Genomic DNA, 27076 nt, shown 5'->3' with positions numbered 1-27076 from the left:
ATGCATGCAGGATCTAGTTCCCAACCAGGGATTGAACCCGGGCCCCCTGCATTGGGAACGCAGAGTCTTACCCACTGTATCACCAGGGAAGTCCTGCAAATGTTTATTATAAAACTCTTACTTCTAAACATCAAGTTGCAAGCATAATGGAAAATCAACCAAAGGCATTTAAAAGTAATGCTGTTAAGTGTTTCGAACTATATTGTACAAAATAGTGTACAAAACTGTACACTAAGTACTATGATTTGAATTGTGACAATTTTCATACATAAATCATTTCCTAAAGTTAATAAAAATGAAGTCTTTATAATTACAAGAATTCTTTCTTCTTATCAGAAAGGTGAAAAATTTTTACTATCCATAAAACTTAAATTTTTACATGCCATTAGAAAGTGACAGGGAATATTTATCCAACAAAGTACAGCAGAGACTAATAAAAGTAGTACCCAACCTAGGAGTCTCTTTAATTATTTATTATACAATTTTTCAATAACCTTGGAAGTAATGAAACATGTTTCATTTCTATATGTGTATCAGAAAGTTAACATTCCTTTGTTGATGCTGATACTGATTCTCGGTCTAAATATTAAAGCAGAACAAGATGAGAAAAGAAAAACCAATCCCATTAGTGGCCAAGATGGTGGAGCAGGAAGGCCCTGAGCTCACCTCCTCCCACAGGCACAGCAAAATTACACCTATTTACAGAGCAACTATCAATGAAAGAACAACTCGAAACCAGCAGAAATGATTTTCCCAACAAAATATATTAAGAAAGAACCACAACAAGATGGATACGAGGGGCAGAAATGTGGTACAGTCAAGACCCATACTCCTGGGCAGGCAACCTGCAAATAGAAAGATGATCACAACTGCAGAGGTTCTCCCCAAGAAGCAAGGGATCCGAACCCGACATCAGGCTTCCCCAACCCAGGGATCCTACAGCAAAAAGATGAGCCCCAAATGTCTGGCTTTGAAGGCCAGTAGGACTTGCATGTGGGAGAGCCAGAGGGCTGTAGGCAACAGAGACTCTGTTCTTAAAAAGCTCATGCAAAATCTCCCATGCTCTGAGACCCAGAATAGAGGCAGAAATTTTAAAAGAGCCTGAGTCAGACCCATTTGCTGATTTGGAGAGCCTCCTAGAGAGGAAGGAAGCAACTGAGTTTCCCCATGAGGACACAGACATGGGTGGCACCCTGTTTGGGGAGCTTGTTCTAATACAAGAACACTGGTGCTGGCAAGCACCAATTTGGAGTCCTCCCTCTAGCCTGTTAGCATTGGGGGCTTACCTTCCCACCAGCCAACCGGCACCAGCCCTGGGACACCCCAGGCACTACAGTCAGCCATACCAGCACCCAGTCCCACCAACCAGCAACCTGGCACCAGACCTGGGAACCCCCAGGCCCCAGAGCCAGATGACCCAGAACCCATCAACACCCACCAGCAAACTAGCACCAGTGCAGGACCCCCAAGAAACACAGCCAGGTGCACCAGTAGGCCAGCAGCCTCTGCACTAGGCAGGGACTGGCAACAAACCAGGCCAGAGATCAGCCTGCCTACCAGAGTGCCCCCAGTAGTCGGCCCTGCCACAACAGAAATGCCCATGCAGCCCTAGAGCATATAACTCTAAAGACCACAGGGGAATGTGCTGCTGGGACCCATAGGACAACTCCTACATAAGACCATTTTGCCAAGATCAAGAAACGTAATCAACCTACATAATACATAGAAATAAAAACAGAGAATTAGGCAAAATGAGGGAATAGAGAAATATGCTCCAAACAAAGCAACAAGACAAAACCCCAGAAAAATAACTAAGCAAAGCGAAGATAAGCAATCTACCCAATAAAGAGTTCAAGGTAAAGGCCATAAAGATGCTCAATGAATTAAAAAGAAGAATTAAAGAACACAATGAGAAGTTTCGCCATTAGTAAACTCAATGAATATGCATTCAATTTAATTTTAAATTTCAGGTTTTAGCATTAAAAAGTAGATTAATCAAAATTGTTCATCTCGGGGCTTCCCTGGTGGCGCAGTGGTTGAGAGTCCGCCTGCTGATGCAGCGGACACGGGTTCGTGCCCCAGTCCGGGAAGATCCCACAGGCCGCGGAGCGGCTGGGCCTGTGAGCCATGGCCACTGAGCCTGTGCGTCCGGAGCCTGTGCTCCGCAACGGGAGAGGCCACAACAGTGAGAGGCCCGCATACCGCAAAAAAAAAAAAAAAAATTGTTCATCTCGGCTCTCTCCCAAACCCTCAGTAAAATGACAGTAAGTAAAAAAACTGTATATTAATTAATAAACTTACACAGTCTAGGAAAAGGTAATTTAGATACCAGCAGACAATAATCACTTAAAACATTTGGAAGCTTGAAGGCAAACAGATAAATACTAAAACCTATCTACAAGCAGAGAAGCCAACAAGAGTCAATTCTTAACACAAACCCCTAGCAAATCATAGGAATTCAAGGTATCAGGAGTTCAAGAAGGCCTGCAGATAATATGATCCTACATACAGAAAATCCTAAAGACTCCACAAAAAAAAAAAACTATTAGAACTAAGAAATAAATTCACTGAAGCTGCAAGACACAAAAATCAATTTTAAAAATCAGTTGACGAGGGGGTGCCTTCAAGATGGCAGAGAAATGAAACATGGAGATCACCTTCCTCCCCACAACTACATCAAAACTGCATCTACATGTGGAACAACTCCTACAGAACACCTACTGAACACTGGCAGAAGAACTCAGACTTCCCAAAAGCCAAGAAACTCCCACATACCGAGGTAGGGCAAAAGAAAAAAGGAAAAACAAAGACAAGAGAATAGAGACACGACCTGCACCTCTGGGAGGGAGCTGTGAAGGAGGAAAAGTTTCCACACACTAGGAAGCTCCTTCACTGGCAGGGATGGGGAGTGGGTGGGGGAGAATCTTCGGAGCCACAGGGGAGAGCACAGCAACAAGGGTGCAGAGGGCAAAGCGGAGAGATTCCCACACAGAGGATTGGTGCCGACCAGCACTCACCAGCCTGAGACGCTCATCTGTTCACCTTCAGGGGCAGGTGGGGGCTGGGAGCTGAGGCTTGGACTTCAGAGGTCAGACCCCAGGGAGAGGACTGGGGTTGGCTGGGTGAACACAGCCTGACGGGGGCTAGTGCACCACAGCTAGGAGGGAGGGAGTCCGGGGAAAAGTCTGGACCTGCCTAAGAGGCAAGAGACCACTGTTTCAGGGTGCACAAAGAGAGGGGATTCAGAGCACCGCCTAAACGAGCTCCAGAGACGGACGCGAGCTGCAGCTATCAGCGCAGACCCCAGAGACAGGCATGAAATGCTAAGGCTGCTGCTACAGCCACCAAGAAGCCTGTGTGCAAGCACAGGTCACTATCCACACCTTCCCTCCTGGGAGCCTGTGCAGCCTGCCACTGCCAGGGTCCCGTGGTCCAAGGACAACTTCCCCAGGAGAACACAGCATGCCTCAGGCTATTGCAACGTCTACCACCAGAGGCTTGCCCCGCATTCCATACCCCTCTCTCCCCCAGGCCTCAGTGAGCCAGAGCCCCCTAGTCGGCCGCTCCATTAATCCTGTCCTGTCTGGGTAGGAAACAGATGCCATCAGGTGACCTACACACAGAGGCAAGGCCAAATCCAAAGCTGAACCCCAGGAGCTGTGTGAACAGCAAAGAGAAAGGGGAATTCCTCCCAGTAGCCTCAGGAGAAACAGATTATATCTCCACAATCAACTTCATGTTCCCTGTATCTGTGGAATACCTGAATAGACAACAAACCATCCCAAAATTGAGGTGGTGGACTTCGGGAGCAACAGTAGACTTGGGGCTAGCTTTCTGCATCTAATTTGTTTCTGGTGTTATGTTTACCTTAGTTTAGTATTTAGAGCTTATTATCATTGGTAGATTTCTTTATTGATTTAGTTGCTCTCTTTCTTTTTTTATTTTATATATATATATAATTTTTTCCTTTTTCTCTTTTTGTGAGTGTGTATGTGTACATTTCTTTGTGTGATTTTGTCTGTGTAGCTTTGCTTTTGCCATTTGTCCTAGAGTTACAACTGTCCATTTTGATTTTGTTTTGTTTTGTTGTTTGGTTTTTTTAGAATAGTTTTTAGCACTTTTATCTTTGGTGGATTTGTATTTTGGTTTGGTTGCTCTCTTCTTTCTCTCTTTTTTTAAATTACTTTTTTATTTTTTTATTTCTAATAATTTTTTCTATTTTTTTTTTTCTTTCTTTCCCTCCCTCCATCCCTCCCTCTCTCTCTCTTTCTTTTTCTCCCTCTTCTTCTGAGTGATATGGCTGACAAGGTCTTGGTGCTCTGGCCGGGTGTCAGGCCTGAGCCTCTGAGGTGGGAGAGCCAAGTTCAGGACACTGGTCCACCCAAGACCTCCTGGCCCCATGTAATATCAAACAGCAAAAGCTCTCCAGGAGATCTCCATCTCAATGCTAAGACCCAGCTCCACTCAGTGACCAGCAAGCTACAGTGCTGGACACCCTATGCCAAACAACTAGCAAGACAGGAACACGAACCCACCCATTAGCAGAGAGACTGACTAAAATCATGATAGGTTCACAGACACCCCAAAACACACCACCATACGTAGTCCTGCCCACCAGAAAGACAAGATCCAGCCTCATCCACCAGGACACAGGCACCATTCCCCTCCACCAGGAAGCCTACAAAACCCACTGAACCAACCGTACCCACTGCGAGCAGACACCAAAAACAACGGGAACTACAAACATGCAGCCTGCGAAATGGAGACCCCAAACACAGTAAGTTAAGAAAAATGAGAAGACAGAGAAACACACAGCAGATGAAAAAGCAAGGTAAAAGCACACCAGACCAAACAAATGAAGAGGAAATAGGCAGTCTACCTGAAAAAGAATTCACAGTAATAATAGGAAAGATGATCCAAAATCTTGGAAATAGAATGGAGAAAATACAAGAAACATTTAACACAGATCTAGAAGAACTAAAGGGCAAACAAACAATGATGAACAACACAATAAATGAAATTAAAAATTCTCTAGAAGAAATCAATAGCAGAATAACTGAGGAAAAAGAACGGATAAGTGACCTGGAAGATAAAAAAGTGGAAATAACTAGCACAGAGCAGAATAAAGAAAAAGGAATGAAAATAATTGAGGACAATCTCAGAGACGTCTGGGACAACATAAAATGCACCAACATTCGAATTATAGGGGTCCCAGAAGAAAAAGAGCAAAAAAAAGGGACTGAGAAAATATTTGAAGAGATTATAGTTTAAAAACTTCCCTAATATGGGTAAGGAAATGGTCAATCAAGTCCAGGAAGCACAGAGTGTCCCATACAGGATAAATCCAGAGAAACACACCAAGACACAAAACAATCAAACTATCAAAAATTAAATACAAAGAAAAAATATTAAAAGCAGTAACGGAAAAGCAACAATTAACGTACAAGGGAATTTCCATAAGGTTAACAGCTGATCTTTCAGCAGAAACTCTGCAAGCCAGAAGGGAGTGCCAGGACACATTTAAAGTGATGAAAGGGAAAAACCTACAACCAAGATTACTCTACACAGCAAGGATCTCATTCAGATTCAACGGAGAAATTGAAACCTTTAGAGGCAAGCAAAAGCTAAGAGAATTCAGCACCACCAAACCAGCTCTACAACAAATGCTAAAGGAACTTCTCTAGGCAGGAAATACAAGAGAAGGAAAAGACTTACAATAACAAGCCCAAAACAATTAAGAAAATGGTAATAAGAACATATATATGAATAACTACCTTAAATGTAACTGGATTAAATGCACCAACCAAAAGATATAGACTGGCTGAATGGATACAAAAACAAGACCCATACATATGCTATCTACAAGAGACCCACTTCAGACCTAGGGACACACACAGACTGAAAGTGAGGGGATGGAAAAAGATATTCCATGCAAATGGAAATCAAAAGAAAGCTGGAGTAGCAATTCTCATATCAGACAAAACAGACTTTAAAATAAAGACTATTAAAAGAGACAGAGAAGGACAGAACATAATGGTCAAGGGATCAATCCAAGAAGAAGATATAACAACTGCAAATATTTATGCACCCAACATAGGAGCACCTCAATACATAAGGCAAATGCTAACAGCCATAAAAGGGAAAATCAACAGTAACACAATAATATTTGGGGACTGTAACACCCTACTTTCACCAATGGACAGATCATCCAAAATGAAAATAAACAAGGAAACACAAGCTTTAAATGATACATTAAACAATATGGACTTAATTGATATTTATAGGATATTCCATCCAAAAAGAGCAGATTACACTTTCTTCTCAAGTGCTCATGGAACATTCTCCAGGATAGATCATATCTTGGGTCACAAATCAAGCCTTGGTAAATTTAAGAAAATTTAAATCGTATCAAGTATCTTTTCTGACCACAACGCTATGAGACTAGATATCAATTACGGGAAAAAATCTGTAAAAAATACAAACACATGGAGGCTAAACAATACACTACTTAATAACCAAGAGATCACTGAAGAAATCAAAGAGGAAATCAAAAAGTACCTAGAAACGAATGACAATGAAAACACGATGGTCCAAAACCTATGGGATGCAGCAAAAGCAGTTCTAAGAGGGAAGTTTATAGCAATACAATCCTACCTTAAGAAACAAGAAACATCTCAAATAAACAACCTAACCTTACACCTAAAGCAATTAGAGAGAGAAGAACAAAAAAACTCCAAAGTTAGCAGAAGGAAAGAAATCATAAAGATCAGATCAGAAATAAATGAAAAAGAAATGAAGGAAACGATAGCAAAAATCACTGAAACTAAAAGCTGGTTCTTTGAGAAGATAAAATTGATAAACCATTAGCCAGATTCTTCAAGAAAAAAAGGGAGAAGACTCCAATTAATAGAATTCAAAATGAATAAGGAGAAGTAACAACTGACACTGCAGAAATACAAAGGATCATGAGAGATTACTACAAGCAACTATATGCCAATAAAATGGACAACCTGGAAGAAATGGACAAGTTGTTAGAAAAGCACGACCTTCTGAGACTGAACCAGGAAGAGATAGCAAGTGTAAACAGACCAATCACAAGCACTGAAATTGAAACTGTGATTAAAAACACAAACAAACAAAAGCCCAGGACCAGATGGCTTCACAGGTGAATTCTATCAAACATTTAGAGAAGAGCTAACACCTATCCTTCTCAAAGTCTTCCAAAATATAGCAGAGGGAGAAACGCTCCCAAACTCATTCTATGAGGCCACCATCACCCTGACACCAAAACCAGACAAAGATGCCACAAAAAAAGAAAACTTCAGGTCAATATCACTGATGAACATATGCAAAACTCCTCAACAAAATACTAGCAAACAGAATCCAACAGCACATTAAAAGGATCATACACCATGATCAAGTGGGGTTTATCCCAGGAATGCAAAGATTCTTCAGTATACCCAAATCAATCAATGTGATAAATCGTATTAACAAACAGAAGGAGAAAAAACATATGATCATCTCAATAGATGCAGAAAAAGCTTTCATCAAAATTCAACACCCATTTATGATTAAAAAAACTCTACAGAAAGTGGGCATAGAGGGAACTCTCCTCAACATAATAAAGGCCATATATGACAAACTCACAGCAAGCATCATTCTCAATGGTGAAAAACTGAAAGCATTTCCACCAGGATCAGGAACAAGACAAGGATGTCCACTCTCACCACTATTATTCAACATAGTTTTGGAAGTCCTCGCCACGGCAATTAGAGAAGAAGAAGAAATAAAAAGAATCCAAGTTGGAAAAGAGGAATTAAAACTGTCACTGTTTGCCGCTGTCATGATACTAGACATAGAAAATCCTAAAGGTGCCACCAGAAAACTACTAGAACTAATCAATGAATTTCGTAAAGTTGCAGAATACAAAATTAATACGCAGAAATCTCTTGCATTCCTATATACTAACAGCAAAAGATCAGAAAAAGAAATTAAGGAAACAATCCCATTTACCACTGCAACAAAAAGAATAAAATATTCTAGGGATAAACCTACCTAAGAAGGCAAAAGACCTGTACTCAGAAAACTATAAGATACTGATGAAAGAAATAAAAGACAACACAAGCCGATGGAGAGATATACCATGTTCTTGGATTGGAAGAATCGATATTCTGAAAATGACTATACTACCCAAAGCAATCTACAAATTCAATGCAATCTCTATCAAATTACCAATGGTATTTTTCACAGAATTGGAACAAAAAAATTACAATTTGTGTGGAAACACAAAAGACCTCGAACAGACAAAGCAATCTTGAGAAAGAAAAATGGAGCTGGAGGAATCAGGCTCCCTGACCTCAGACTATACTACAAAGCTACAGTAATCAAGACAGTATGGTACTGGCACAAAAACAGAAATATAGATCAATGGAACAGGAGAGAAAGCCCAGAGATAAACCCACGCACATATGGTCACCTAATCTATGACAAAGGAGGCAAGAGTATACAATGCAGAAAAGACAGTCTCTTCGATAAGTGGTGCTGGGAAAACTGGACAGCTACATGTAAAAGAATGAAATTAGAACACTCCCTAACACCATACACAAAAATAAACTCAAAATGGATTAAAGACCTAAATGTAAGGCTGGACACTATAAAACTCTTAGAGGAAAATACAGGCAGAACACACTTTGAAATAAATCACAGCAAGATCTTTTCTGATCCACCTCCTAGAGTAATGAAAATAAAAACAAAAATAGGGGATTCCCTGGTGGCGCCGTGGTTAACAACCTGCCTGCCAATGCAGGGGACATGGGTTCAAACCCTGGTCCATGAAGATCCCACATGCCACGGAGCAACTAAGCCTGTGCGCCACAACTACTGAGCCTGCGCTCTAGAACCTGCGAGCCACAACTACCGAAGCCCGCACACCTAGAGGCCGTGCTCCGCAACAAGAGAAGCCACCGCAATGAGAAGGCCACAAACCACAACAAGAGTAGCCCCCGCTTGCCACAACTAGAGAAAACCCACGTGCAGCAACAAAGAGCCAATGCAGCCTAAAATAAATAAATAAATAATTTTTTTTTTTTAAAAAGTATGGATACCAAGGGGGGAAGGGGGAAGTGGGATGAAGTGGGAGTTTGGGATTGACATGTATACACTACTAGTATAAAATAGATAACTAATGAGAACCTACTATATAACACAGGGAATTCTACTCAATGCTCTGTGGTGACCTAAATGGGAAGGAAATCCAAAAAAGAGGGGGTGTATGTCTACATATAGCTGATTCACTTGGCTGTACAGCAGAAACTAACACATTGTAAAGCAACTATACTCCAATAAAAGACTTTTTTTATTTTTTTAATTAAAAAAAATTTTTTAAAGATAGGAAAACAAAAAAGGAGCAATCCCACTTACAATAGCATCAAAAACAAAAAAAGAGGAATAAATTTAACCAAGGAGGTAAAAGATCTATACACCAAAAACTATAAGACACTGAGGAAAGAAATTCAAGAACATACATAAATGAAAAAATATTCTGTGTCAATAGATTGGAATAGTTGATATTAATAAAATATACATACTGCTCAAAGCTACCTATAGATTCAATGCAATCTCTATCAAAATTCCAATGACATTTTTCACAGAAATAGAAAAAACAATCCTAAAATTCATAAGGAACCACAAAAGACTCTGAATAGCCAACACAACCTCTTGAGAAAGGGCAAAGTTGGAGGCAAAAAAAACAAAAAACAAAAGAATAACTGAGAATTCAAAAGTAAGCCCATGAATATATGGTCAAGTAATATTTGGCAACAGAATGAAGAATACTCAATAGGAAAAGGACAGTCTCCTCAATAAATGGCGTTGGAAAAACTGGATATACACATGCAAAAGAACTGGACCCCTATCTTAAATCACTCACAAAAATTAACTTGATATGGATTAAAGACTTAAACAGTAAGACCTGAAACCATAAAATTCCTAATAGGGAAAATGCACCCTGACATTAGTCTTAGCAATTATTTTTTGGATACAGTGCCAAAAGCACAAACAAGAAAAGCAAAAATTAATAAGTGGGACTACATCAAACGAAAAAGCTTCTGCAGAGCAAAGAAACAATCAACAAAATGTCCAGGTAACATCTGGAGTAGGAGAAAATACAACTGACCCTTGAACATCAAGGGGTTTAACATGGCATGCGCCAACCCTCCATGCAGTCGAAAATGTGCATGTAACTTACAGTCAACCCTCCACGTATGCAGTTCCTCCATATTGTGGCTCCTCCATATCCGTGGTTCCACATCCACAAATTCAATCATCCAAGGATTGTGTAATACTATAGTAAGCACTATTGAAAAAACTGGCATATAAGTGGACCCTTGCAGTTCAAACCCATGTTGTTCAAGAGTCAATTATATTTGCAAACCATATTATCTGAGAAAGAGTTAACATCCAAAATATATTCGGAACTCATACAATTCAAATACCAAAAAACAATCCGACTAAAAATCAGGTAGAGGACTTGAATAGACATTTTTCCAAAGAAGACATACAAATGGCCAACAGGTACATAAAAGGGTGCACAACATCACTAATCATCAGGGAAATGCAAATCACAACCGCAATGAGATATCATCTCACACCTGTTAGAATGGCTATCATCAAAAAGATAAGAGATAACAAATGCTGAGAAGGATGTGGAGAAGGAACCCTGGTGCACTGGTGATGGGAATGTAAACTGGTAGAGTCAGTATGGAAAACAATAGGGAAGTTCCTCAAAAAACTGAGGAACTAGAACTACCATACAATCCAGCAATCCCACCGCTGGGTATGTATCCAAAGAAGATCAAATCACTATCTCAAAGATATCCCATGTCCGTTGCAGCATTACTCACAATAGCCAAGACATGGAAACCTGTGTCCATAGACAGATGAATGAACAAAGAAAATGTGAGATAGATATAAATATATCTCACACAAACACAATGGGATATTATTCAGCCACTTGAAACAAGGAAATTTTACCATTTGAGACAACATGGATGGATCTTGAGGGCACTGTGCTAAGTGAAATAAGTCAGAAAGAGAAAGACAAACACTGTACGATCTCACTTATATGTGGAATCTTTTAAAAAAAAAAAAAAAAAAGCCAAACTCACAGGAACACAGAGTACAATAGTTGCCAGGGGCTGAGTAGTAGGAGAAATGGGGAGATGTTAGTCAAGGGGTTACAAACTTCCAGTTATAAGATGAGTAAGTTTCAGGGATGTAATGTACAGCATGGTGACTACAGTTAAAAATACTGTATTGTATGGGGCTTCCCTGGTGGCGCAGTGGTTGAGAGTCCACCTGCCGATGCAGGGGACACCGGTTCGTGCCCCGGTCTGGGAGAATCCCACATGCCGCGGAGCGGCTGGGCCCGTGAGCCATGGCCGCTGAGCCTGCGCGTCCGGAGCCTGTGCTCCGCAACGGGAGAGGCCACAACAGTGAGAGGCCCGCATACCGCAAAAAAAAAAAAAAAATATATATATATATATATATATATATACTGTATTGTATACTTAAAAATTACTGTGAGGCAACTGAAGAAGAGAGAACCTGCACACCACAACTAGAGAGAAGCCCGCGCCCCGCAATGAAGAGCCCACGCACTGCAACGAAAGACCCCACATGCCTCAATGAAGATCCTGCGTGCCGCAACTAAGACCTGACGCAGCCAAAAATAAATAAATAAAAAATAAATCTTAAAAAACAATTGCTGTGAGAGTAGAGCTTTAATGTTTTCACCATAACCACAAAATGGTAATTATGTGAGGTAAAATATTTGTTAGCTAACCTTACAATAATAAACATTTCACAATATGTATGTATATCGAATCATCACACTGTACACCTTAAATTTATACAATGTTATATATCAATTTATATCTCAACAAAGCTGGGAAATAGGGGAAAATGTAAGGTCTAGGTGTGGTATGGGGTTGAAAACAAAAGGACTACTTGAAACTCTTTAAGAAAAATAGTCAAAACACTGCAGTTCTTCTTTATTCTGCCCACAATGTAAGACAAACATCCCTCTACCCCCACGCTATCAGAAAAACCAAGCATCATTCCCTGGGGAGTTTGGACAAGGCCAGTTCAGGATTCAGGGACCCACACTTTGCTGAGGACAGAGATGAACATCAAACTAAGAACAGGTCCCAATACCTACTCCTACGGGGCTGGTGATGCAAATCAGAGCTTTGACAAATGTAACACCCACGTAACATATAACACCCATATTTCATTAAGACACAGAACTTTTCAATCACCCTAAAAGTTCCCTCATGTCTCTTTCCAGACAATCCTCTCCCAGAGGCAATCACTATCCTGATTTGCATGACCATACATCTGTAATGTTGCTTGTTCTTTCATATAAATACAATCAATCAGAATGTAATCTTTTATATCCGGCTCTTTTGTTCAACACAATATTTTTTTAATTCATCCATGTTGTTCTATCTCTACATTTTTATCTATTTTTACAAGGATCTCCTGTTTTTAAGCAAATTTTTTGCTGATATGTAACATCCATAAGTATGCAAATCATTAGTCTACAGCTAAACAATTACAAAGAGTATGTACCTATATGCCCACCACCCAGTAAATAAAATATGAGCAGCATCCCAAAGCCACTCATGTCTCTTCTCGTCACTAACACACACACAGACACACCTTCAAATTGAATGTGATATATAAAGGAAAATGGATGAATTGCTGCTACACACAACGATATCACAGATACACTCTTGATTTAAAAAGCGAGATATTAAAAAAATAAATGAAAATTAAAAAAAATAAAAAGCCAGATATAAAAGTGTTTATCTAACCACTCTCTGACAAACATCACCAGCTATTAGTTTTACCTGGTTCTGTATTTTATGTACTTTCATTGAAACCATAACAGCATGAACTCTTACATCTGGCTCCTGTTGTAAAGATTCTATCTGTGATGTTCATCTGTATTGTTTTGTGTAGCAATAACTCATTCATTTTCCTTCTTATGTCACTTTCAGTTATCTGAATATATCATAATTTATCTGCCCATTCTACTGCTGATGAGCAGTTTGTTTTTTTACAGTTCAGAGCAATTATGAATACAGCTGCTGCTAACATTTTACGTATGTATTTTGCTGTTGGATTTACACCTATGACTAGACATGCTGAATCATAAGGTACCCATACAGTCAACTTTTGTAAATAGTGCCAAAGAGTTTTCCAAAGTAGTTAAGCCATTTTCTCTCCCACCAGCAGTGTATGGAAGTATCAGTTGTTCCAATTCCTTACCAGCACTTGGTATTGCCAGTGTTTTGAATTTTAGTCATGCTAGTGCCGTGTGGTGATACCTCATTGTGGTTTTAATTTGCATTTCCCTGATGACTGAGACTAAATACCTTCCCATATGTTTATGAACCATCAGAATATCTGTTTTGTGAGGAGCCTATCTAAGCCTTTTGCCCATTTTTCTACTGAACTGTCTTATTTTGTTTTATTGAGTTATAATTAACATACAATATTATATTAGCTTCAGGTATACAACATAGTGATTTCATATGTTTATACATTATCAAATAATCACCAAAATAAGTCAAGTTACTATCCATCACCATAAAAAGTTGCTACAATATTATTGACTATATTCCCTATGTGTACATTACATCCCCATGACTTATTTATTTTATAGCTGGAAATCTGTACCTCTTAATCCCCTTCACCTATTTCATCCATCCCTCCACCGCCTCCCCTATGGGAACAACCAGTTTATTCTCTGTATCCATGAGTCTTTTCCTGTCTTGTTTTTGTTTTTTTTTTCCTTCCTTGTGGTACGCGGGCCTCTCACTGTTGTGGCCTCTCCCGCTGCGGAGCACAGGCTCCGGACGCGCAGGCCCAGCGGCCATGGCTCACGGGCCCAGCCGCTCCACGGCATGTGGGATCCTCCCAGACCGGGGCACGAACCCGCATCCCCTGCATTGGCAGGCAGATTCTCAACCACTGCGCCACCAGGGAAGCCCCATTCCTGTCTTGTTTTGTTTCTTTTCTTCTTTGTTTTTTAGATTCCACATATAAGTAACATCATATTTGTTTTTCCTGTCTGATTTGATTCACTTAGCATAATACACTCTAGGTCCATCCATGCTGTCACAAATGGCAAGATCATATTCTTTTTTATGGCTGAGTAATATCCCAGAGTAATGGACACTTAGATTGCTCCCATATCTTTGCTAGTGTAAATTGTACTTCAATGAACATAGGGGTACATATATCTTTTCAAAACACTGTTTTCATTTTCTTCTGATAAAGACCCATAAATGGAATTACTGGATCATATGGTAGTTCTATTTTTAATTTTTTGAGGAACCTCCATACTGTTTCCCATAGTGGCTACACTAATTTACATTCCCATCAATGGTGCACGATAGCTCCCTTTTCTCCACATCCTTATCAACACTAGTTGTTTCTTGTCTTCTTTATAACAGCCATTCTCACAATTGTGAGGTGATATCATTACGGTTTTAATTTGCATTTCCCTGATGTTCAGTGATGTTGAACATCTTCTCATGTGCATGCTGGCCATCTGTATGTCTTCTTTGGAAAAATATCTACTCAGGTCCTCTGCCTACTTTTTAATTGGATTGTTTGGGTTTTTTTGACAATGAGTATTAAGAGTTCTTTATATATTTTGGATATCAACCCCTTATCTATTATTAGCAAATATATTCTCCCATTCAGTAGGCTTTTTGTTTTGTTGATGGTTTCCTTCGCTGTGCAAAAGCTTTTCAGTTTGATGTAGTCTCACTTGTTTATTTTTGCTTTTGTTTCCCTTGCCTGAGAAGACAGATCAAAAAAATACTGCTAAGATCAATGTCAAAGAGCATACTACCTACATTTTCTTCTATGACTTTTATGGTTTCATGCCTTACAATTAAGTCTTTAACTGATTTTGAGGGGGGGGCTGTATACAGTATGAGAAAGTGGTCCAGTTTGATTCTTTTGCATGTAGCTGTCCAGTTTTCCAAACACTATTTATTGAACAGGTTGTCTTTTCTCCACTGTATATTCTTGCCTCCTTTTTCATAGATTAATTGACCATGTAAGTATACGTTGATTTCTGGGCTCTTTACTGTGTTCCATTGATCTATGTGTCTGTTTTTGTGCCAGTACCATACTGTTTGGATTACTATACCTTTGTAGCACAGTTTCAAGCCTGGGAGCGTGATACTTCCAGCTTTGTTCTTCCTTCTCAACATTGTTTTGACTATGCAGGGTCTTTTGTGGTTCCATGCAAATTTTAGGATTATCTGTTCTAGTTCTGTGAAAATGCCTTTGGTATTCTGATAGGGACTGCACTGAATCTGTAGAATGCCTTGGGCAGTATGGTCATTTTCATGATATTGATTTGTCCAATCCATGCACATAGTACATCTTTCCATCTGTTTGTCTTGTCTACACTTTCTTTCATCAATGTCATAGTTTTCAGAGTACAGGTCATTCACCTCCTTGGTTAAATTTATTCCTAGGTATTTTACTCTTTTTGATGCATTTATAAATGGGATCACTTTGTTGATTCCTCTGATAGTTCATTGTTAAAATAGAGAGATGCAACAGACCTCTATACATTAATTTTGTATACTGCAATTTTCCTGAAGTCACCTACTGAAGTCAGTTTTTGAATAACAATTCACTTACTGAATAACAGGTTTTTTTGTTTGTTTGTTTTTGCAGTATGCGGGCCTCTCACTGTTGTGGCCTCTCCCGTTGAGGAGCACAGGCTCCAGACGTGCAGGCTCAGTGGCGATGGCTCACGGGCCCAGCCGCTCCATGGCATGTGGTACCTTTCCGGACTGGGGCACGAACCTGTGTCCCCTGCGTTGGCAGGCGGACTCTCAACCACTGCGCCACCAGGGAAGCCCTGAATAAGTTTTTTTGTGAAATCTTTGGGGTTTTCTATATATAGTATCATGCCACCTACAAACAATGACAGTTTTATTTCTTCCTTTCCAATTCTGATTCCTTTTTTTGTTTTTGTTTTTTTGCCTAACTGCTGTGGCAATAACTTCCAATACTATGTTGAATGAAAGTGGTGAAAGTAAGGATCCTTGTCTTACTCCTGATCTTACAGCAAAAGCCTTCAGACTTTCTCCACTGGGTATGATGTTACCTGTGGGATTTAATATATGCATGGCCTTTATTATGTTGAGGTAGGTTCCCTCTGTACCTACTTTGTTGACAGTTTTTGTCATAAACAGACACTGAATTTGGCTAATGCATTTTCTGCATCTATTGAGATGATATGATTTTTATTCTTCAATCTGATAATGTGCTGTATCTTGTTGATTGATTTGCAGATATTGTACCATCCTTGCAACCCTGGGATAAATCCCACTTGATCATGGTGTATGATCCTTGTAATGTATTGTTGAATTTTATTTGACAATATTTTGTTGTAGATTTTTGCATTTATATTCATCAGTGATACTGGCCTGTAATTTTGTGTGTGTGTGTGATGTCTCTGGTTTTGTTATAAGGATGTGCTGGCCTCATAGAATGAGTTCAGAAGTGTTCCTTCCTCATTGATGTTTCTGAATAGTTTGAAAAATGAAAGTGTTAACTATTCTTTAAATGTTTGCTAGAATTCGCCTGTGAAGCCATCTGGTCCTGGACTTTTGCTTGTTGGAAGTTTTTTATTACTGATTCAATTTCATTACTGGTAATCAGTCTGTTCATATTTTCTATTTCTTTCTGATTCAGTCTTGGGAATTTGTACGTTTCCAGGAATTTATCCATTTCTCCTATGTTATCCATTTTATTAGTGTATAATTGTTCATAGTAATCGCTTATGATCTTCTGTATGTATGGTGTTGGTTGTAACTTCTCCTCTTTTATCCTTGATTTTATTTATTTGGGCCCTGTCTCCTTTATTCTTGATGAATCTAACTAAATGTTTATCAATTCTGTATATATTTTCAAAGAACTAACTCTTAGTTTCATTGACCTTCTCTATTGTTTTTTAGTCTCTATTTCAGTTATTTCCACTCTGATCTTTTATTTCCTTTATTCTACTAACCGTGGGCTTTGCTTGTTCTTCTTTTTCTAGTTTCTTTAAATGTACATTTTGATTGTTTGAGATTTTTCTTGTATCATGAAGTAGGCTTGTATCACTATGAACTTCCCTCTTAGAACTGTTTTATCTTCATCCCATAGATTTTGGATCACTGTGTTTCTATTTTCACTTGTCTCCAGGTAATTTTTGATTTTCTCTTTCACTTTTCAATGACCCATTGATTGTTTAGTAGCATGTTGTTTAGTTTCCATATGTTTGTGGGCTTTTTTTTTTTCTTTCAGTTTTCTTCTTTTTTTTTTTTTTGCAGTACACGGGCCTCTCACTGTGTGGCCTCTCCTGCTGCTAAGCACAGGCTCCGGACGCGCAGGTTCAGCGGCCATCGCTCACGGGCCCAGCTTCTCCGCGGCACGTGGGATCCTCCCAGACCGGGCACGAACCCGTGTCCCCTGCATCGGTAGGCGGACTCTCAACCACTGTGCCACCAGGGAAGCCCTCAGTTTTCTTCTTGTAGTTAATTCCTAATTTCATACCAGTGAAGTCAGAAAAGATGTCTGACAAATGCTGGAGAGGGTGTGGAGAAAAGGGAATCCTCTTACACTGTTGGTGGGAATGTAAACTGGTGCAGCCACTATGGAGAATAGTATGGAGCTTCCTCAAAAAACTAAAAGTAGAGTTGCCATATGATCCAGCAATCCCACTCCTGGGCATGTATCCGGAGAAAACCATAATTCGAAAAGATACATGTACCCCTATGTTCACAGCAGCACTACTTACAATAGCCAAGATATGGAAACAACCTAAATGTCCACCAACAGATGAATGGATAAAGAAGATGTAGTATACATATACAATGGAATATTACTCAGTCATAAAAAAGAATGAAATAATGCCATTTGCAGCTAAATGGATGGACCTAGAGATTATCATACTAAGCAAAATAAGTCAGAAAGAGAAAGACAAACACCATGTGAAGACAAGTCCTTTATCAAATAGCTCTTTCACTCTGTGACTTGTCTTCTCCCTCTCCTTAATGATATCTTTTGAACAACATATCTTCATTTTAATAAAGTACAACTTATCAATAAAAAATCTTTGTCTACCCCTAGGTTAAAAAGAGTATTTTCCTATGCTTCCTTTAAGGTGCATGACTGTTTTACATTTCACATTCTACCATCCATCTGGAATTGAATCTGGAGCATATGCTGTGAAGTCAGGTTCAAGATTCATTGGTTTCAATATTGACCCAATACCATTTATTGACTAGGCCATCATTTTTCATTCCAATCAGCCCAGCATCACTTATTGCAAAGGACATCATTTCCCCATGCACTGCAATACCACCTTTTTCATATATCACTGGATGATAAACATGATGGTCTATTTCTGGACCCTCTGTTTCATTATTCTGTCTTTGCCCCCAAACCACAATGTCTTAATTTATAATAGTCTCATTTCTAGATGTCAGTTGGAAATCTTTCAATATTTCACTACTGAATATGATGTTTGCTGTAGGCTTTTAGATATCCTTTATCAGATTAGGAAAACTCCCTTCTATTCTTATTTTGCTAAGAGTTTTTTTTATCATGAAGGGGTTTTTATTTATACTTCTGCTTTAAAATTATTAAAATGCATCCTGCACTAGAGCTCCCTTTCCAGAAAAGTGTACTCCCCAACTTAAACAGTTCCTGGGTCATAGTAGGTTGCACTTACTCCCATACCCATCTGAACAGTAACTGGATCAGAGTTCAACTTCCATGTGTACTATCTCCATGCCCACATAGCAACATTTCTACTCTGTTATATAATTTGAGGTGGCTTCTAGTCATGCTGAACTGCTATCAATTTTGGTATCAATTTTGTTTTTGTCCATGCTCTGATTGTGGGTGATTTCTCCAGAACTATATTTTTTCCACATATCTTGCTGACTTCAGTGCATAATTTTGAAGAATGTGATATTTTTCAATAATGCATAAGTATTATAGCAGAAATACCCAAATATGTCACAGAAGAAGACAGTCAGGCCAAACTTCATTTGAGCACATTTACTGCCTTGCTTTAATTACGACTGATCATGTCCAGCCAATCAGACAGAAACATAAAAATGAACTGATTACAGTTCGATTCTATTCAAATGCAGATAATCAGTAGCGAAATATTATCTATTCAATTGTAGGAAATCAAAACTAAGCATTTGATATAGTATGTAAAAATCATGTTCTGATTGACATGTATACACTGATGTGTATAAAATTTATGACTAATAAGAACCTGTTGTATAAAAAAAATAAATAAAATAAAATTTAAAAATTAAAAAAAAATCATTTTCTGACAGCCAACAATAGTTATTTGTCACTATTATATTAGAGCCAAAATAGCTCATCCTTTATGCTGAACGTAGATCAGGAATGATTTTATAGCAGTGTATCATAATGTGATTAATTACAGCTTCAAAATGATTGCTTATAACCTCATACTACAAAATAAATGCATATCATACTGCCAAAAATGATCACCATTTGTGTTTTACAATTTATGGGTCCACTTACCTTCACATTTTTCAAGAATCTGGACTGTTTCTCCTATTTCTAAGACCAATCCTTGAGGGACAGATCCTCGAAAGCTGCATATCACTAAAAAACAAGAATAAACATGTCAATTAGCATTTTAAAATAGTGAGACAGGGTCAGTGTCGATGAAAGCACTAAATTTTCTTAAGTATATACTCTCCCTTCTAATTCATTTTTCAAATATGTAAGTCCCTTTCAACTTAATCTATATTTTGAAAGGTAATATTAAATGGTTCAGAACACTGAGGTATACTTTGGCAAAATCACTATTACTTAGAGGTGTGTGCATGCATACATGTATGTGAAAACATTTCTGTAAACAGAGTCTCCCTCTCTCTCCCCCTCAGCATATCTTGTGTTTGCCTGTTCTTTCTGGGCAAGTATGTATCAATTAAGAAAAAATGATCATTAGAAGCTTATTATCTACTATAAACAGACAAATAGATATTTTTAAAAGGATCACCAAATAAATGATTATGCTTTGAAAAACAGAATCCCCACAATAAAACAAAAATTAATGAAGTAAAAAGCAAATGTACAACAGAGAAAATCTATACTCATCAAAATCCCACATACTTTTATTTTTAGAAAACTGATAAAATGATTCTAAAATTTACATAATACAAAGAACCAAGAAAAGGCTTGTCAATCTTAAAGGATGTACACTATCATATATCAAGCCTTATAATCTAAAATTACTTCTTTGAAAACACTAACACTGATAGACACGTAAGCAAGACTGATCAAAAAAAAAAAAAGAGAGAGAAAAGGTATAAATTATCAGTATCACCAATAAAAACATTAATATAATAATTAAATGATGTATAAAAGGACATTAGATAAAACTTTATAACAAAAAATTAGAAAATTTAGAATAGAAGGATAAATTTGTAGAAAGATCAACTTTACAAAAACTGACAGAGCAGTTAAAAACTTGAATAGTCCTGTATCTATTAAACAAAAGTGAATCTGTAATTAAAATTTTCCCACAAATGAAATAACAAGTCCTGACTACTCTACCAGCGAATTTGTCCAAACATCTGGAGAAGAAACACCAACCACAAATAAGTCCCTCCAGGAAATACGGAAAAGAGAATTCATTTTTAACTCAGCATGAAAGTAAAAGCTGACAAAGGCATTATAAGAAAGGAAAGTTACAGGCCAATCTGTCTCATGATCACAGATAGAAAATCTTTAAAAAAAAAAAAAATCCCAATTCAAAAATGGGCAGAAGACCTAAATAGACATTTCTCCAAAGAAGATAGACAGATTGCCAACAAATACGTGAAAGAATGCTCAACATCATTAATCATTAGAGAAATGCAAAACAAAACTACAATGAGATATCATCTCACACCGGTCAGAATGGCCATCACCAAAAAATCTACAAACAATAAATGCTGGAGAGGGTGTGGAGAAAAGGGAACCCTCCTACCCTGGTGGTGGGAATGTAAATTGATACAGCCACTATGGAGAACAGTATGGAGGTTCCTTAAAAAACTAAAAATAGACCTACCATACGACCCAGCAATCCCACTACTGGGAATATACCCCGAGAAAACCATAATTCAAAAAGAGTCATGTACCACAATGTTCATTGCAGCTCTATTTACAATAGCCAGGACATGGAAGTGACCTAAGTGTCCATCAACAGATGAATGGATAAAGAAGATGAGGCACATATATACAATGGAATATTACTCAGCCATAAAAAGAAATGAAATTGAGTTATTTGTATTGAGGTGGGTGGACCTAGAGTCTGTCATACAGAGTGAAGTAAGTCAGAAAGAGAAAAACAAATACCATATGCTAACACATATATATGGAATCTAAAAAAAAAAATCATCATGAAGAACTTAGGGACAAGACGGGAAAAAAGACGCAGACCTACTAGAGAATGGACTTGAGGACACAGGGAGGGGGAAGGGTAAGCTGGGACAAAGTGAGAGAGTGTTAGTGTATATATGGACATATATACACTACCAAATGTAAAATAGATAGCTAGTGGGAAGCAGTTGCATAGCACAGGGAGATCAGCTCGGTGTTTTGTGACCAGCTAGAAGGGTGGGATAGGGAGGGTGGGAGGAAGGGAGATGCAAGAGGGAAGAGATATGGGGATATATGTATATGTATAACTGATTCACTTTGTTATAAAGCAGAAACTAAGAGACCATTGTAAAGCAATTATACTCGAATAAAAATGTTAAAAATAAATAAAAAATAAAAGGCAAACTGGGAATTCCCTGGTGGTACAGTGGTTAGGACTCGGCACTTTCACTGCCATGATTTCCAGGTTCGATCCCTGGTCGGGGAGCTAAGATCCCACAAGCCATGTGGTCATGCATGCATGCATGCATGCATGAATGAATGAATAAATAAATAAATAGTAAATCAAATCCAACTATATATAAAAAGAATAACCATGACCAATTTGGGCTTATTCCAGAGCACAATTGGTTTAATATTAAAAAAATCAATAAAGGGGAAAAAAATCACATGATCATATCCATAAATGCAGAAGAGGCATTTGATAAAATTCAACGTCTACTCGTGACTAAAATTCTTAATAATCTAAGAATAGAAGGGAACTTCCTTAATATGATGAAGGTTATGTACAATGTATCTATAGCAAACATCATATATATTAGTGAAATACTCAGCATTTTATCACTAAGGTTAGGAATAAGAAAAGCATGTCCACTACCATTTCTATTCAACATTACATTGAAGGGCCACCCTGTGCAAATAAAGCAGAAAAAGAAATAAAAGGTATAATGATTAGAAACAAAGAAATAATAGTATCATTATCTGCAGGTCTGAAAAAATCCCGAAGAACCTAGACATAAACCAACACAGAAAATATGTCAATGTGTAGCAAGGTCACTAGATACAATATGAATTTTTTTAAGTCTATACAGGAACAAACAACTAGAAAATGAAATGTTTTAGAAATATACAATTTATAACAGCACCAAAAATGTCAAGTAGGGCTTCACTGGTGGCGCAGTGGTTGAGAATCTGCCTGCTAATGCAGGGGACACGGGTTCGAGCCCTGGTCTGGGGAGATCCCACATGCCGCGAAGCAACTAGGCCCGTGAGCCACAACTACTGAGCCTGCGCATCTGGAGCCTGTGCTCCACAACAAGACAGGCCGTGATAGTGAGAGGCCTGCGCGCCGTGATGAAGAGTGGTCCCCGCTCGCTGCAACTAGAGAAAGCCCACGCACAGAAACAAAGACCCAACACAGCCAAAATTAATTAATTAATTAATTAATTTTTTTGAAAATGTCAAGTAACTATAAATAAATCTAAGAGACATATGGAAGAACTCTATACAGAAAACTATATGACATTAGATATAGTAAAAGTCTAATAAATGAAGGCATACATCCTATTCATGAATTCCAAGACTCAACAGTATAAAGATACAGATTTTCCCCAAATTGATCATTAGATTCTATGCAATCTAAACCAAAATCCCAATAGACATTTTGTGGAAATCAATAAACTGATTCTACAATGTGCATAAAAATGTAAAGGATGAAACAGAGGAACATATACTACCTAATATCAGCCTTTCCATTGTTTAAAAAAAAAAAAAGCCCAAGCTATAAAATTGTGTGTGTGTGTGTGAATAGCATGAGCCTATTTGTATGTGTACATATATATGTATATATTTAATCTCTACTGAAGATATCAAATTTGCTTACTGGTTACTAAAGATAACACTTGTGTCCCCCCAAAATTCCTATGTTGAAACGTAATCCCCAGTATGATGGCATTTGGAAATGGGGCCTGTGGGAGGTGATTAGGTCATCAAAGTGGTTCCTTCATGTATGGGAGTAGTGCACTTACAAATCAAGATCTCAGAGAGATCCCCCTCCCCTTTCACCATGTGAGGACACAGAAGTCGGCAGTCTGCAAACCTAACAAGGGCCTTTATCCAAACCTGACCATCCTAGCACCCTGATCTCAGACTTTTCAGCCTCTAGAACTACAAGAAATAAATGTCTGTTATTTAAGCTACCCAGTCTATAATATTTTTGTTATAGCAGTCTGAACTGGACTAAGACATTGGTAATTAGTATGCTCTTATTAAAGTATTTGGCTATATTTCTAAATAGTAGTAGCATTATTCAATCTTCTGCTGTAAATTCCCCATGGAAAACAAAATTCTGAACAAAAACAAATAACAAAGCAGTTAGACCAACTTCTACCATTTAATGCCATACAGATTTGGAAAATATTAAGAAACAGCAAATACTCAACAGCATCCTCCTTTAAGTACCAAGTGGGGAAAAATGGTCTTCTCTAGGATTTACTGGGTTGAACCCTTCATCACAGTGGAGAAAAAATCATGTTCCAGCGTCTCTCAAATCCTTGCAGGCACCCACATACTAACAATGAGACAAGTGTCCTAAGGTCAAAAGTATGCAATCTCTGAGCCATGGCTTATAGTAAAACTACAATGAATTGCATTAGCATTTAGGAATTTAACTTCACCAGATCTTCTATGTACTCCCTAACAAATTCTTTATCGAGGGCCTTGCTATTATTTCAATCTCCAAAGCATTCATCACTCCTGTCTTCCTAACCTCTGTCACTAATTGACAAGAACATTAAAATTACCAACGGCTTTCCTTGTTTGAAATTGGGTGTTTCATGCCTATTCAGAGAACATATGTAAACTTTCCACTTTAATAACTATCTTCATTCAAGACTGGCTTTCAAGTGATTTTTTAAATTAATGTATAAGTAGAAAAGAAAAAAATTATATTTGCTAGAAAAGCAAGAGGCTCAAAAGAAAGCAGATCTTTCTCCCTGTAATCATGGATCTACTTTCAGGCCTATACTCTGTTTGCAGGAATATCACAAAGAATAAACCTATTAGTTATAGACTGTTTCACTCTATTCTCCTCTGTCTGTCAGGTACATTAGAAGTTACTGGTCACTGCGAGCTTCAAGAATTAGAAAAAGAATAGATACATATATATGTATAATTGAATCACTTTGCTGTACACCTGAAGCTAACACAACATTGTTAATCAACTGTACTCCAATATAAAATAAAAATTTTTTAAAAAGAAAATAATCTCCACCTACAAAGAATTTATCATTTCATTGGTGGTGGCAGGGGAAGGGCTGTGAGATGAGAGGGAAAAAATGCATGATCCATATGATGTTGCAAGATTTGTTTGACCCTGAGATCCACTTTCTACCCTCCTCCACCTCGCTCTATACCCCGGAGAGCCTGCCCTCTCGGGCAGCATCAACAGCCTCCTCTTTGCCCCGTGGCTGGTTGGGTAAATCCGGTGGAGAACACTGCCAGATGCTGGAGAACAGGCAGATAATAAGGTTGGGATGTTTATTCCTGCTGAGCCCTGGGAGCTGGCTGCATCCCTCTGCTGAAGGCCACAGCTCCTGTGAGTTTCTGTAACTGTTCCCTCACTTGCCCCTTCAGTCCTAGTGGTGGAACCAACCACCGGGGTACTGCACCTTATTCGTTTCCCTAGCTCCTGCCTCACCTTCAGAAGTAGTCCCTTTATTAAACCCTGTTCAGATTACCCCATTTGACTGTGCAATCTCTTTCCTGCCCAGACCCCGACAGATAAATACAAACATAATAACAGCAGCTCTTTGCAGCTTCGTAACCTTTTTTTACCTTTTGAATCCAAGTTCGCCTGGACTCCTGCAATGGCCTCCTAAGTGATCGCTCACACCCACTGGTGCCCCTTCTCAGCCCATTCTCCAAACAAAACAGAACAAAACAGCAACAACTATGCCCTTTACCATTATTCTTTCAGTTTTGTGCCATCTTAATCCCCAAGTAATTAAGAATTCATCAGTGGCAAAATAAGATTGAAGACGTTTGAAAAACATGTTAACAGAGACAGATACACTAATTTTAAAATTTTTACAAATATTTAGCTTGAAATCTTTCATACTGTGTTAAGTAGAAAAAGATTATAAACAATATTTATACCATGATTCCATTTTTTTGTGGAATATACAAATAAAAGTGGTTGCAACTAGGTTATAAGAATATTTTTATTTGCCTCTTGTTCACCTTACCTATTTAGTCTACAGTGTATACATACTTCTCTAATATTTCTACCTTTATATACATACCTATACACACACACACACACACACACACACACACACATGCACACACTCATGAGGGAAAGCTTAATCTTTGCTAGATCATGAAAGAAGGGTCAAAAGATGCATTCTGAAGCAAATCCACTATACAATCTTGGACTGTTGTACCACCCCACCCATATAATGCTACAAAATCAAATCTCTTCTGATTTCAAAAATGAGTTGTCATGGTAATAGACTCATAGTCCAAACTGACTTTCTATCAGTGTGGCTCAGAGAAAAATATCTACCTCTTTCCACTCAATTCTTTCCCCCACCAACTCAAACAAAAGATACTCACTACAAGAACTGTACTGCAGGATTGACCCATATTATTCTGCCTCCTTTACTATTAAATTAGTTTTCTTCTTTCTAATTGTTTACATAGATATTTCATTTATCATATACTAGTTTCATAAATATAAAGAATGTATTTCTGGGGCTTCCCTGGTGGCGCAGTGGTTCAGAGCCCGCCTGCCGATGCTGGGGACGCGGGTTCGTGCCCCGGTCCGGGAAGATCCCACATGCTGCGGAGCGGCTGGGCCCGTGAGCCATGGCCGCTGAGCCTGCGCGTCTGGAGTCTGTGCTCCGCAACGGGAGAGGCCACAACAGCGAGAGGCCCGCGTACCGCAAAAAAAAAAAGAATGTATTTCTGGAACATTATTCTGTTTCAAGTATCAATCATTCTTGTCCCAATATCCCACTTTTAATTGCTATTACCTCACATGGTAAAGTTAAGTACCTCCCCCCATTACTCTTTTAAGACTAAGCTCCTATGTTTGTTTTTTTCTTTTTTTTTTTTTGGCTGCATTGGGTCTTCACTGCTGTGTCCGGGCTTTCTCTGGTTGCGGCGAGTGGGGACTACTGTTCGTTGTGGTGCAAGGGCTTCTCATTGCAGTGGCTTCCCTTGTTGTGGAGCACGGGCTCTTAGGCGTGCGGGCTTCAGTAGTTGTGGCACGCGAGCTCTAGAGCGCAGGCTCAGTTGGGCTTAGCTGCTCCGCGGCATGTGGGATCCTCCTGGGCCACGGCTCGAACCCGTGTCCCCCGCATTGGCACGTGGACTCTCAACCACTGCACCACCAGGGAAGCCCTCCTACGTTTCTTCTTACAGACAAACTGGAGAAAATGATTATAAAATTCAGTGAAAGGCTGATGAACATAGATGCAAAAATCCTCAACAAAATACTAGCAAACAGAATCCAACAGCACATTAAACGGATCATACACCATGATCAAGTGGGGTTTATTCCAGGAATGCAAGG

At 38.7% G+C, this 27076-nt stretch overlaps 1 protein-coding gene across 1 annotated transcript in view; it reads right to left on the bottom strand.

Annotated features, from left to right (window-relative positions):
* The window catches only part of DOCK3 (dedicator of cytokinesis 3), a 416069-nt gene that overhangs the window by 352225 nt on the left and 36768 nt on the right, over positions 1–27076 (bottom strand). Inside the window, exon 2 of the mRNA XM_089919399.1 lies at positions 19654–19737. Within this exon, the coding sequence (XP_089775525.1) occupies positions 19654–19737 (84 nt within the window). The remainder of the gene's footprint in view (positions 1–19653; positions 19738–27076) is intronic.

Source organism: Delphinapterus leucas, chromosome 10 (genome assembly GCF_059928025.1).
Source record: "Delphinapterus leucas isolate spDelLeu-1000000601 "Yukka" chromosome 10, BTC_Dleu_Yukka2, whole genome shotgun sequence".
NCBI classification, from domain to species: Eukaryota; Metazoa; Chordata; class Mammalia; order Artiodactyla; family Monodontidae; genus Delphinapterus; species Delphinapterus leucas.
Note: the sequence above shows the minus strand (reverse complement) of the source record. Positions and strands in the feature narration are given on the sequence as shown.